This window comes from Thermobia domestica, chromosome 10 (genome assembly GCF_964235325.1).
Source record: "Thermobia domestica chromosome 10, izTheDome1.hap1.1, whole genome shotgun sequence".
Taxonomy (NCBI): Eukaryota; Metazoa; Arthropoda; class Insecta; order Zygentoma; family Lepismatidae; genus Thermobia; species Thermobia domestica.
The window spans coordinates 232374909-232388216 of record NC_137463.1 but is presented as its reverse complement, the minus strand read 5'-3'; the positions used below and the strand labels follow the sequence as shown (position 1 = coordinate 232388216).

The window sequence follows — 13308 nt, the reverse complement described above, 5'->3', positions numbered from 1 at the left end:
TTCAATCAATTCCTGAATGGTGCTTTTTGCTGGCACAAAACGTCCTGGAAATTTCTCCCGAATCCACAAAGATCCAGTGAGAATGAACCCATTCTTCACAAAAGATCCAGTGAGAATGAACCCTTCAACAATGGCAACACGCTCGGGTATCGAATACTGCATTATCACACACTGACACTCACCCGGCTTAACACGAGGCCTTTTTCTCAACTGGTTTCGACAAGTTTCACTGGCTGCGGCTGCACGTGACTGCTGCAGGTCACGTAAGTCGACCCGACCTCGACACACCATCTCTTGGTAGGAAGGTAGATTATTTAAGTGTTGCCAAAAACACAATATACCAGAATATTACCACGGGCCGGTTTTACGTGCCGCACCCTGTATAATGAGAGACTATTTGAACATGATTGTGCATGACGTGTTTCACAATTTATTTTACAACATATTTTCAAACTTTTTTACACATCTGACATCGATTTCAGTATTTTGTGTGATGACCTTTAGCTTGTTTCAGTGCCTGTACCCGTTTCGACATTGACGCAACAAGATTGTCACAAGTGCCTGTCTCGATTTCATGATACCACACATGAAGATTTTTTTCAATTAGTTCCCTTTTATTTGTAATTCAATATTTGCTTAGTTTAGACGACATAATGGCCCACAAATTTTCAATAGGATTTAGGTCCAGTGAATTTGCACTCCACCACAATCTCTGGATACCAAGATCAGACACACATTTGTTAACAATCTTCGAGCAATGCCACACAGGATTATCGTCTTGGAAAATGAATGGTCCCAAGTTAACTCCACTGAAATGGTCCCTGGCTGTGTATAAGAGTTCCTTTTTTAGTATCCCACAGTATTTCAAACCATCAATTGAACCAACGCACACTTTCAATCTTCCCACTCCCTTAGAACACATCGCTCCCCACAACATAACACTAAACTTTTTTTATTTCTTTGATGCATTCTTTCTGCAACTTCTCTCCAGGCTCCATCCACAATTTCACACCGCTGTCGTTCCCAAAAACACTAAATTTCTTCTCATCTGAGAAAATTACTTTCTTCCAATCTTCGGCTGTCCAGTTTTCAAACATTTCTACAAATCGCTTCCTGTCCGTAATGTGTTTGCGTGACAAAAGTGGCTTCCTTACAGGACTTTTCTTCTTAATGTTCATTCAGAAAGCCGTCGGAGCACTGTTTGATGTGAAACTAACTCCCCCTACTTCCTCACTTATCTTAACAGCAATCTGCCTGGAAATTAATTTCCTATCTTGCTTAGCAATCCTTTTGATTGTCCTACAGAGTCGGTCGTTTGTCTTCTTTTTACGCCCACATCTATACCTTAAACTTGACATTCCGGTTTCTGCCTGACCTTTCAAAACGTTATCAACTGTTTTATGATCAATGAGTATCCTTCTAGCAATTTCCCTGTTAGATATCCCTTCCGAATCCCATGCTAAAATTTTTCCTTGCTTCCAAAGAGAGAGGTATTTCGCCTTTCCCATGATGTAAACACTGATAATTTCGAGTGAAATTAATATTAAATTACACAAATACACTTCTACAGCACTGTGAAATTCAGAATCGAACAACAGTACACTAAACCTTCAGTCCATACTTCCAATGCTCTGCTTCCGCAACAACAGCTGACTGAGAATGGCGGGAAAGTGTTCGAGCGGGAATCGTGATTAGCGGAAAAGACCAGGAAACGGTGTTTAGCAGAGACACAGGAGATATTTTTGTAAACTAAAAAGTCACGAATGCCATCTCCAATTCGATTGTTGCACTAATTTTAAAATTTTGGAATGAAATCTTTCTGTAATTTTAACTTATTGCATATTACCACATGTTAAACAAGACAGGCCAACCTGTTTCCTGACATCTATTCTCTAACAAAATCAATAAAATTAGAGGCAATATCAATAGAATTATTCCTAAGCATTTTACGAATTATTTGCAATACCCATTTAACCTAAAACCCATGATAAGAAATAAATTTGTTTGAAAATCTGAAATAAAATATACGTTTAAAGTAAATATTCACAATGGGGATATATATATATATATATATATATTGATTGGACTGGACTGTTTGCAACATATTAAATTGGGAGGTGGTAATACTGAGGAAACAGTACCCTGCCTGTATGATTCAGTGCTACACATGGTGGGCTTAGGTGATTATTCTGTGATACATCAGGTGGTGTAGAACAGAAGTGTATGTTTTAAGTGTCAGGTGATGATGGGAGACATCTGTGATTTTCAAAAAGGCAAAATTGTGAGTGTGCAGTTAATTGGTGCGTGTATGTAACGTGACTAGGTTGTTACGTGTGTTGCGAGGACCAGTGTTCAAAGTAACAACAGTCTGCAAATAACGTTTATGAAGAATAATAGTGGACGGAAGGAAAGTTTCAGTGAAAGCGATCCTAGAGCATTGAAGAGGATTGCCACTAACGACTATAGAACAAATGTGGCAAAAGTGACTGCGGAACTCATTCAACACCTGGACCAGGCTATTGTATACTTAAACATTCGTGGATTCCACGTTAATCAGTAGGTCCACGTCTCATATAGCCTCGCTGCTGAACGGGACGTTAAACTCAAAGTCAACTCAGCTTAAACATTCGTGGTCTGGTTGCAGTTTTCAAACCACTAATCACCGTCAGCAGCGCTTCAATACCAAGAAAATGATATCGTAAGCATGTTAAATGGACCCTTATAATTAGAAATGAGAACTGTGATTCAATGACCTCCGTTTCTCTATTTCCAACAACAGGTCATATGTATGTATAGCGGACATCGAATGAAACTTACGCTTTGTTTCGTCCTTACAATGAAACATGGCAGCATCTCTGTGATGCTGTAGGCTACAATTTTCTGACATTGAGTCAGTACTGTTATTAGGTTTACAGAATACATTACTTATAGTGATTATATGAACATTTGAGAAGTTCATGTGGACACTATGATGCAGATGTTTTTGATCAATGACACAGTTTTCCAAGATCAGAGTGCGTGGTTTCATGAACATTAAGATGAACTACATTTCTCTTGTAATGATACAAAAAGCCGGCTTTTTGTAATAAAGTTGTTTTCGCAAAGAGCTTCAGAAAAAAGAAAAAAATGAAAATATTCGCTTTTTGAATTTTTATGATTCCCTTTATGACTTCCTTGCTAAAGTCCCACTTTTGTTTCCCTATAGTGGATTCTTCAATGAAAACAGTGCGTTTACAACATCCAGCCTATGAATTCTATGTTCATTCCAGGGTTGCTGTCTGGATTGGTTTTCAAACTGGAAGTGCAGTTTTATGCCAACAGTTGCAAGTTATGCAACCACCACATCCTAAGGGTCGTTTTGGTTGACTGTTTAACCATCTTACCTACCAAGTACCTGATAGTTATAATTCTTGATATATATGTGTTTTACGCTTCTAAAATAAGAAACTTGTGGGTAGCATTTTAAACTTTCTTCCCTTCGTATTTTAGCACATGTTATGTATAGTTATAATGAAATTTCGGTTTCTTAATAAATTTTAAATGGTGTTTCTTCCCCACCATTACTACATTTGCAGAACAGTTATACCTAACACGATTATACTTTTTACTAAGCATGTTTGTCATTGAACGTTAATCTAATAGTTCTATAAACTATTCGTTAAAATTAGAAAACATACTTCATCCATCGATTTGCACCTTTCTACGAATGACCGATTCTTCTTTGATTCTTTAATCTTTTTCAGGATTTTCTCTTGAGAGTGTAGTATTTAAATGTCTTTTCGTGTTAAAATGGGACTACTGTTATCTCTCCACTAACATTAATATTTTTAAAAAAGTCCAAAATTTCCCAGACAAAAAATCGAAGTTTTCTTTTTTCGAAAAAGTGTTTTTTTTAAAAAAAAAAAAAAAAAAACTTTCATATTTACTTCCATGGCCTGCCGAATCTCCAGACCTCAACATTACTGAATACCTATAGTCAGTTATAAAGCTCAGATTCAGGAGCATATATTCTCCTTCATTCTCGCAACATGCATGAAGAATGGCACTATATTCCTCTGGAAACCGTTTATGACTACAACCTCCATTCTACGACTAATTTGTTGGTTAAAATACTGAAGTTTAGCGTTCATTTTCAGCACCGAGACTATATGCGACGTGTATCTACAGTTGTAAGTCGAAATTTCGAACCACCGTAATGCGTTCAAATTTTAGTGCTCACCCAGCGGGAATTAAACGTAGAACAACATACACCAAGACGCTAGCCACTAGACCACACATATTAGAAGTGATCTAACGGTGGTCACACTTCGTTTTGATGAGGTAAGTTGCATTTTCTTCAAGTGTATCTATTATTTTGACATATAGTAAAAGATATGAATTGATGATTGATTTTAATAAAATAGTACTGCAGCGTAGTTTGCTACACAAAATCCCAGAAATGCGATGCAAATAAAAAGTGCAATGCATCTACGTTCATAATTTATTACCGAAGTGGGCTATTTTTGCAACAGAAAACAATTTATCATTATCTTTCCTTTATGACAGAATGGTTCGCTTTCGATCTTACATACTGTTAAAGCTCCGTAATTAGTCTTCTTAGAAACCCGATGGTTACCTTGAGGTGTCTGTTGGCTCTCAAGAACACAATTTACTACTAACTACAAACCAAATTATTGGAAACAGATCGTAGAACTGATGACAGAGATTACATCCTCTTCGACACTTTATTCTCTCTGTAAAGAAAGTGGCTCAATCGACTCTCCAAATCTAAGATTCGAGTTTACATTTCAAAAACTAAATTACTATCTAAAATACGAGACCTTAGCAGTACTCTTTTTTACCTTCCTATTTTTTTCATATTTGTTTTATAGTATTGGCCTAGAAATATATATATCTGTTTTGCTATGCTCGCTTATTTTGCATTGAAGTTACGAAAAAAATAGTGTTCGGTTTAAGATGTTTAAATTATGGAAAATGAATTGGATCCGAGTAGCAGTTGGCTACTATTGGAAACTGTACTTTGTGTGAAATAAGTTATTTTTTTATTGTAAAAAATGAAGTTGACTTCGTGGTGGTAATTCTTCAAGTAGTTACGGATTTAAAACTAATTTTAAACACTTTATATGGACGCATTCAAAAACAGCTACCAGCTTAAACAATCTGTAGAATGTCAAAGTAAAAACTTACAAATATAATTGCTGTTACTTTTTCCTTACTTTGCTTTTCATTATCATATTTGTTTATGATGCATAGAAAATGTTCACTATTTTACTATATAAAATAATAATAATATTTTTTCTTGGCTACGGAGAGTGCGGTAAATAAAACTTACAAAGTGTAACGCAAATTTAAATTTGTTTTGCATTTTGCTACGCAAAAGCCAAAATCGAAAAAACACACACACACACACACACACACATATATATATATATATATATATATATATATATATATATATATATATATATATATATATACCATACTTTTGGTTTAAGTAATGGAAACGCGAATAAAATTAGTTTTTGATATTCATCGTAACCTGAAATGAAATGCACAACTTCTGTAGTTAATAAAATTTCATATTTTACTACATTTGCTGAAATCATTAGCAACTTTTTGTGAGAAAGAGTTAGAATAAAGAATTTTTCTTATTATAAATTAGTTTAGAACATGCATAAAATTTAGCTGAAAAAAATAATGCTTAGCTCAATCCCAGTATGAAAGTAAAATGAGAACAAAGCACCTATATTAAAAATAAATCGTTGACAATATGGAGGAGTATGATGTCTAATTTTTATTTTACTGCCATTGTTCATTTTCCACTTAGACATTCATATAGATTGTCTTCCGTTCGATCGGTTACAATAAAATAAGAATCCCATAAGTGAAGTAATAAATCCTTACTTGATGTTTTCTGGTTTCTTTTAGGACGTTATACAATCAGAAGATCACTTCAAGAGCAGGTTTCGGTGACTATATATTACCAATACTACATTTGAATAATAAAGCACCAGAGATGGCGTATGGAGAGAATGAACCAGAATACGTTCTTAATTCTTTCGACAGAAGCCGTGAGTTATGTATGGATAATGTAATGTCTGATCTTCAGTCTGAAATAACTTCCACTTCTGTCGTAAATTATGGAAACTGGAGTGATGTGCCAATTTCGCTGTCATATACGCATGATACACAAATAGAGAACCTATCCCAAAAAATGAAGGAAACTGGAAAGCTATCGAAAAAAGTTAAAGGAACTAGAACTACTATAACATCAAAACAAGGTGACGAATGCAAAAATGAAGATACTGCTCAAACTAAAGACGTGAACAAAAAATGTGGTTTTGTTTGTAAATATTGTGGAAATACGTATACATCAAAATATCACCTAGCAATTCACGAAAGAAGTCACACGGGGGTAAAACCGTATTCATGTGAATATTGTTCAGAAAGTTTTCCTTCGAAGCACACTTTAAGGTATCATGTTTTAAAAATACATTACGGAAAGCCATTTCAGTGTTCCATTTGCTTAAAGTCTTTCGTAACCCCAAAGTTACTTCGGAGACATTCCCTATCTCATTCCAATGAGAGGAACTGCGAATGCCCAATATGTGGGAAAAAATACAAGTTTTCCTCTAGCGTAAGTGCTCATTTGAAACTTCACAATAGTACAGAAACACATATATGTGATATTTGTAATAAAACATTTGCTTCAAACGATTCACTACAAACTCATCGAAAAAAACATGCAAAAAGAGATTTATTTTATTGTGACACTTGTGGTAAGGGATATATTATGAAAAGTGGTTTAATTGATCATATCAATGAACATACGGGAGATACGCCATATGTTTGTGAAATATGTGAAGCACGATTCAGCAGTTTAAATAGTTACCAGTATCACATCAAAACGCATACGCCGATTGAAGACTTACACCACTGTGAGATATGTAATAAGCGTTTCTTGACTACTTCTCATTTGAATAGACATGTGCGCTCTCATCAGGGTGAAAAGAAGTATGTATGTGACGTATGTGGAAAGGCGCTCTCGGCAAATTCTTCATTAGTAGAACATTATCGCTCTCATACTGGAGAGAGGCCGTTTGTGTGCGGGACTTGTGGTAGGGGGTTTGCCAAGCGACAGCTGTTGACGCTTCATATGAGAGTTCATACAGGGGAGAAGCCATATGAGTGTGGCGTTTGTCATAGGTCGTTCACTCAGCAGTCCTCATTTAATATCCATAAGCGCTTACATAGTGGAGATAAACCTTACGTATGCGATTTGTGCACCAAGAGTTTTCATTCCAGGACAGGTTTGATGCTTCACAAGAAGAGACATAATAATACTATTGAGAATACATAAATATTACAAAGTGGAATCCGTAAAACAAACAAATTAATCATTAAGAACATTCATGGAGTGAGAGAATGCTATATACCAAAAAATAGTCACATGTTAGTTATAAACAGAACAACACTGAAAGACTCATCATCAAAATGCATTAAAGAGTGAAGGAAAAAACTCAAAATTCTTGTCTTGTGTCACTGTGAACTATATTGAGTATAGTACGTGAGTGTTGTCATGAAAAAATGTGTTTCCGAGTTAAAAACCTGATTGGTTTATCAAGAAAAAAGAGAAACGCCAGGGATAAGAACTTCTTGCAGATAGTTGCTTCAAACATAATAACTGTCATGTGAAGTAGTGGAGGAATTATCAGTAGCGAGATACAGAGAAAAGAATTAGATGGAGTGGGAGCTGTGTAGACCAATGGTCGCCAAACTTCTGAATCTTCTTAGCTACCGTACCGTTTTTAAATCCTATTGTGAGCTACCAACCAAAAGAACTACAAACTTTTTTTTTTTTAATCTTACAATTGTTTATTGCCTATCGCGATCTACCGAAAATGCGATCTACCTAATTTATTAACAAAATCTACCGAAAATGTTCCCGCGAGCTTTTAGTAGCTCGCGATCGACGGTTTGGCGATCACTGGTGTAGACAAAGAAAGTTTGGAAATTAATAATTATAATGGCGATGGCTTTCAGGATTGGCATAATCATTGCCGTTATTACTGGAATTTAAAATAGAGAAAAAAGAATAGATGGAGGAGGAATCAGTGGGGGAAGTTACAGGCACCCAGTTGAAAGACTGAATTGAAATACATAGTATTCTCATTTAGTTCTAAGTAACGAAGTCGAGTAGGGAGTATCGTTAGAGGTGTTCGCGTAAAGGTAGAATTGTGGTGGTCTGTTTGTTCGGGTACGGATAGATGAGAAATCTGAGTGTTGCAGTCATATTGGTGATAGTTAATCCATATCGATTGGAGATTGACTACAATTTTTTGCGAGTTCTGAGGTGTTTAGTGATAAGACGGGAGCGTACATTTGTATAATGTAGAGTCCTAATAGACCAATGATTTCTAGTCACTAGTATAACAATGTTACAGAATATCTTTATATATAATAATAGGTGATTATTGTCAGAGTTAATTTAAAATTCTTACTTTAACTGTTCAAATAAAATCATAGACCTTACAACTGAAACATACAAAGCTCTCTCACAACACTTTTAAATATTTAAATCTAGGTCATCTAATTTGTAACGTAGCGAGTAAGGAACACTGAGTCTCCCCCCCCCCCCCCCGCAAAAAAAACAAAACAAAAAAAAAACACGTTCATGCAAAATTTTGAAGGTATCTTTGCCATTGCTAAGTTTTATTATTTTTATGTCTAGATACAAAACGTTTTAAGACACAATTGTAATTGAAGACATTATTTTAGACATTTCCATAGTAGAGAACATAAGATACTTTAACTGTGAGTGAACTTAAAACCAAAGGAAAAAATTAAGAATACTGGATCTAAGCGGTCGACCATGACAGCGTTTTGACTTAATGTTTGAGTAATTGATATCTATTCCTGCAGCATTCAAATATGTACTGTAGTAAATGTGAATCAAAATAGTGTATAATTATGTTATGAATAGTGACGAAGACACAGCATGTATAGGGGAATCAGAAATTCGGAATACTTTCTATTTATAAATTGTAGCAACAATACAAACGAAAAGTTAAGTATGGGCATTATATAGCGAATTTTATATGAGAAAAAGGGAATGTGATAAATAAAACTAATCGAATATGTTATACTTGTTCAAGTAATTTTCGATATTTCAAGTATTTAATGAGTGAAAATAGAACTTACTTCTAAAAAAAACAAACAAAAAATGAAAATACTAAACAAGAAGATACTGTCTGAAATTCTGGTGTTACAATCCCATTTTTTATGTTAAAAAATTCCAATAAAGTGTTAAGATAGCTGTCACGATATTCGTATCTCCCACCAGGTAAAGATATCTACGTGTAGTATTTTCTTCAGTTCCTGCTGTGATGTACAAGATAAATTCCCATCTATAGATTTTCAACAAAAGCTTTGATTCTTCTTCATATAGTGAACACAGTGACAACTGAAAGGTCATACAGTGAGGAAGCAGCAGTTTATAAATATTATTTATCTTTTATTTTATTTTTGGAGATTAGTTTACAAATTTTCTTAGAATACTATTACAATTTAAAAAAAAAAGTATTTCTTTGAAGAAAACTAAAAAAAATATAGTTTCACTTGTTTAATACTTAAATGTTACTTCATTTAAATAAATTTTCCTTTACAGATATGAAATTTTAGATAATACTAGATTGTTAGGAATTTGCTGTGTAAAAACCTGGAATTTATAGTTCGCCTAGAAACTTCATCAATTTTTCTCATTAATAGTAAAACTGTCAAAAGGGTATTAGTGGCAACACACGATCTGTCGATAAGCCGGATGTTACCACTATTACAAAAAAAATAGGCGCTTTCTGCTGTTACCAGGAGGAACAAATGAGACTGGTTTGTTCTTCCTTTAAATAGTCTTCAGTGTTACAAACGAATAATAATAATAATAATATAAAAAGATTCAAAGTAGGAATAAAACAGAATTCATATAACGAAGTAGCTTTTTTCTCGTATTAATATATTGTAATTTCTTGTGGATGTCCTTAGTGCAATTGGAATCAATCTCATGTAAAGCATTAGATCTGACAATATTATAATCGAAATTCTGATTCATATAAATGGATAAAATAAGCAGTTTCAGCTTACCATTTTCATTGTTTTAAACATGCCCTCGCTTTCGCATTGTGATGAGGATTGATTTTTATTGATGATGATCATTATTCCCAACAAAAATATTTTGCAAGACAAGATGACTTTTTTCGAAGTCCCTACATATTGTATATAGTTTCCCTGTTTTTCAGAAACAGTAAAGTTTTTCTTCTTGTGTGTGTTTAATGATTTTAAAAATGTATTTAAGATCACAAGTTAAACAAACTGTATGTAAGAATAATTTATTTTTGATATTACTGCACTAAGGCGGGGGGAATTGAACCGGATTAGCTCCCAGCCTACTTACTTATAGTACAGTCAGCGACAAAAGTTCATACCGTTTGATGAAATTAGTTACATAAATAATTTCAGAATGGAAATACAATTTGAGTACAGCTTTCAGTAAATTAAAAGCACGAATTACCACCACCGTATGCTCCAGCACACCTCTGTTATTCCCAAAATAAATTCTAACAAACGGAAAGAACTTCTGTCGCTGACTGTACAACAAATATCAGTTATCCCACTGAAAACATATAAAATGGGAAAATCTCGGATCTCAAAATGTGATGTTTATTCTGTCTTGTCGTTCATACAGAAAATACAAAGGCTGGGATCGCGAGTAGAGAAGCATTACTCTACTCGATAATGTTTACGTGATTACCGACATAATTTATTTCAATTTACTGTGTGTTTTACAGTTAAACATCGTATAACATGGGCTAGCTGCAAGGCTTAGTTACCCAAATATACGTCCCTCTGAATTGCAATCATATTATTAGTGTAAAAATTACAGACGCTGAAGGTAACAAAACTTGTGTGATGCTACTGTGATAACCGTAATGAAGTTGGTAATACTGACAAGGGAAGAGAGGGAGATTATATATCGAAGTGGAAGATGACGCCTATTACGAATGTGCTCGGAGAATGGAAAGTGAATGTGCTTGGAGAATCGAAATGAAGATGTACATTTTGACCGGCCGCCATTTTACACAGGGTAATTTTAGACGATCGAGATTTGTTCCATCTTCTTTTATTTCCCATCAGCTTTATTTGATCTTCCTTGCCATTTGAAATTTGGTGTAGGACCCCGTCTGGGATCTTGTGGGGGACCCTGGGACAAATATTTTCACTTTCAATCATTGTACTTTTGCAAAGATGACACACATGTTTTTCTTTTTTGACATCTGTCTTCTGTGTCAGGTTTTTTTGGGGTGGCCATAGACTTTACAATGACGTTTTTGCTGACATCTTGACCAGCCGCCATTTTACACAGGGTAATTTTAGAAAGTCGAGACTTGTTCGTCTTCTTTCATTTCCCAAGAAGTTTCGAACGATATGCTACTTGACCCTCTTACCTTTGGTAATTTTTGAGTTGTACCCCGCTTGGGACCCTGCGGGTGGCCCTGAGACAACAATATTTGTTTTGATACGTTGTACTTCTAAAATGATCAAACACATGTTTTTCAGTTTTGGCATCTGTCTCATTGTTTGCCATTTCAAGGGGTGGAAACGGATTTTCTGGACACCCTGTATATTAATATAATTCTAACAGTATATGCATTCGGAAAATTTTTATTACAGTTTCGTAATAGGCGTCATTAGTGCTTTCGATTGGTATATAAACTATCTTCCACTTCGATATTTAATCTCCCTCTTTTCCCTTGTGAGTGTAAACTACAGCTCTTTTTCTGTTGCAACGGCAACGGCGGAAGATAGTTAGAAAGAAAGATTGGTGGTGGGGACGGGTCTTTAAATTTTGACGTTCGAGGAAAAGGTGGTTTAGCTTTTTGACAATCTATACGCACATTTAATATATGTATTGCTTTTGTGTGGTGTGTGTGTGTGTGTGTTCGCGTGTATTTTTGGTTAGAGATTCTACTATTAGATTTAATTTGGACCTATACTATATTTTAAAATCTTTGTCATCCTGTAATCCAAATCCAGAGTCAAATTAAATTTGAAACTTCATTATTAAAATTACTCTTTTCTGTCAGAGTACAAACATCACATAATGCATATGGTTATCAGAACTTTTTCTGTTCAGAACAAGAGCTTTTATTAAAGTTTATAATAATAGATACTTATAAGCATAAAACAGCTGTTCCAAACGAGAGAAAAGTTTTAAAATAGATATAAATAATTAAAAATAATGGAAACACCGTAACAAAATGCAACTTATTTTGTTGGAAAGTGTACTGAAACATAAAACTAAACTCAATCGGACGATGCATACTTAGGGATGTTCTGAAATAATTTCCACTAGCTTACAGCGTAGAACAGATGTGTGACGTCAAACTAATCGCAAGCTGTTTTTCTTTCTGTAATATTTACACCAACTTCTCCAAGAGTTACGCTGATTCTCGATTAACGAGCAGTATTAAGTTGAACTTTTCAATATATACAACGTTGTGCTGTAAACTAAAACTTCTGGTCAAAATTAAATGTCCATTGTATTAACTAATATAATGTAATGACAATCATGACCTATAGTTTATGAACTATATTTGACAGGTATTCTATTTCTAAAACTGTTTTAGAATGTTACTTTTCATTCTCGTGTCCTCCTCAAAGTTTTCTTTTTTTAAAAATAATACTCTTTCAATCGTTTCTTAATAATTTAACGTTACATAAAAGGAGGTTCGATCACTGATGTCCGCAGAATTGAAAGCTTTTTATTGCAATCAAAAGTTATGAGAACAAAGAGTGTTGTTATCACTCCATGATCTGATAGAATGCATATCAAATATTAATAATGTTTGGACTCATTAAACACCTGTTTTCTTAATGTTAACTCTTCAGTAATTTTTAATAAAGAAGTAGTTCAGAGTGAATGAGAAGATAGTATTGATAATAATTTAGTCTACAGTACAGGAATGTAAATAGTAATGTGATTCTTAAAAATATGTAGAATTCCTTAAAGAAGTCGTACTGAAGAAAGCGACAAGATGGTTGTTGAACGTCTACGGTGAAGATTATAAAACTATCTTTTCATTCGATCTGAATTATTCTTTACTTATCAAGGTGCTTAAGTGAGTTCAAACATTATTAATAAGGACAAACACCGTGTGCGTGGGTTTCCTCGGGGTTCTCCCGTTTCCTCCTACTTTCTTGATTCCACCTTTCATTCATTACTCATCATCACCGTCTCCTTTAGCCTAACCGGCA

At 34.4% G+C, this 13308-nt stretch overlaps 1 protein-coding gene across 1 annotated transcript; it reads left to right on the top strand.

The window, feature by feature from the left end:
- The first annotated feature begins 5931 nt into the window (after nucleotides 1–5931).
- Nucleotides 5932–12920, top strand: LOC145663067 (uncharacterized). The gene has a single exon (XM_081729252.1). The coding sequence runs from the start codon at nucleotides 6017–6019 to the stop codon at nucleotides 7358–7360; it is 1344 nt and encodes a 447-aa protein (XP_081585378.1). The 5' UTR covers nucleotides 5932–6016; the 3' UTR covers nucleotides 7361–12920.
- Nucleotides 12921–13308: the final 388 nt, after the last annotated feature.

Bases quoted from the DNA above. Each gene is read 5' to 3' on its own strand.
- LOC145663067 (XM_081729252.1), top strand. From the start codon at position 6,017: ATGGCGTATGGAGAGAATGAACCAGAATACGTTCTTAATTCTTTCGAC.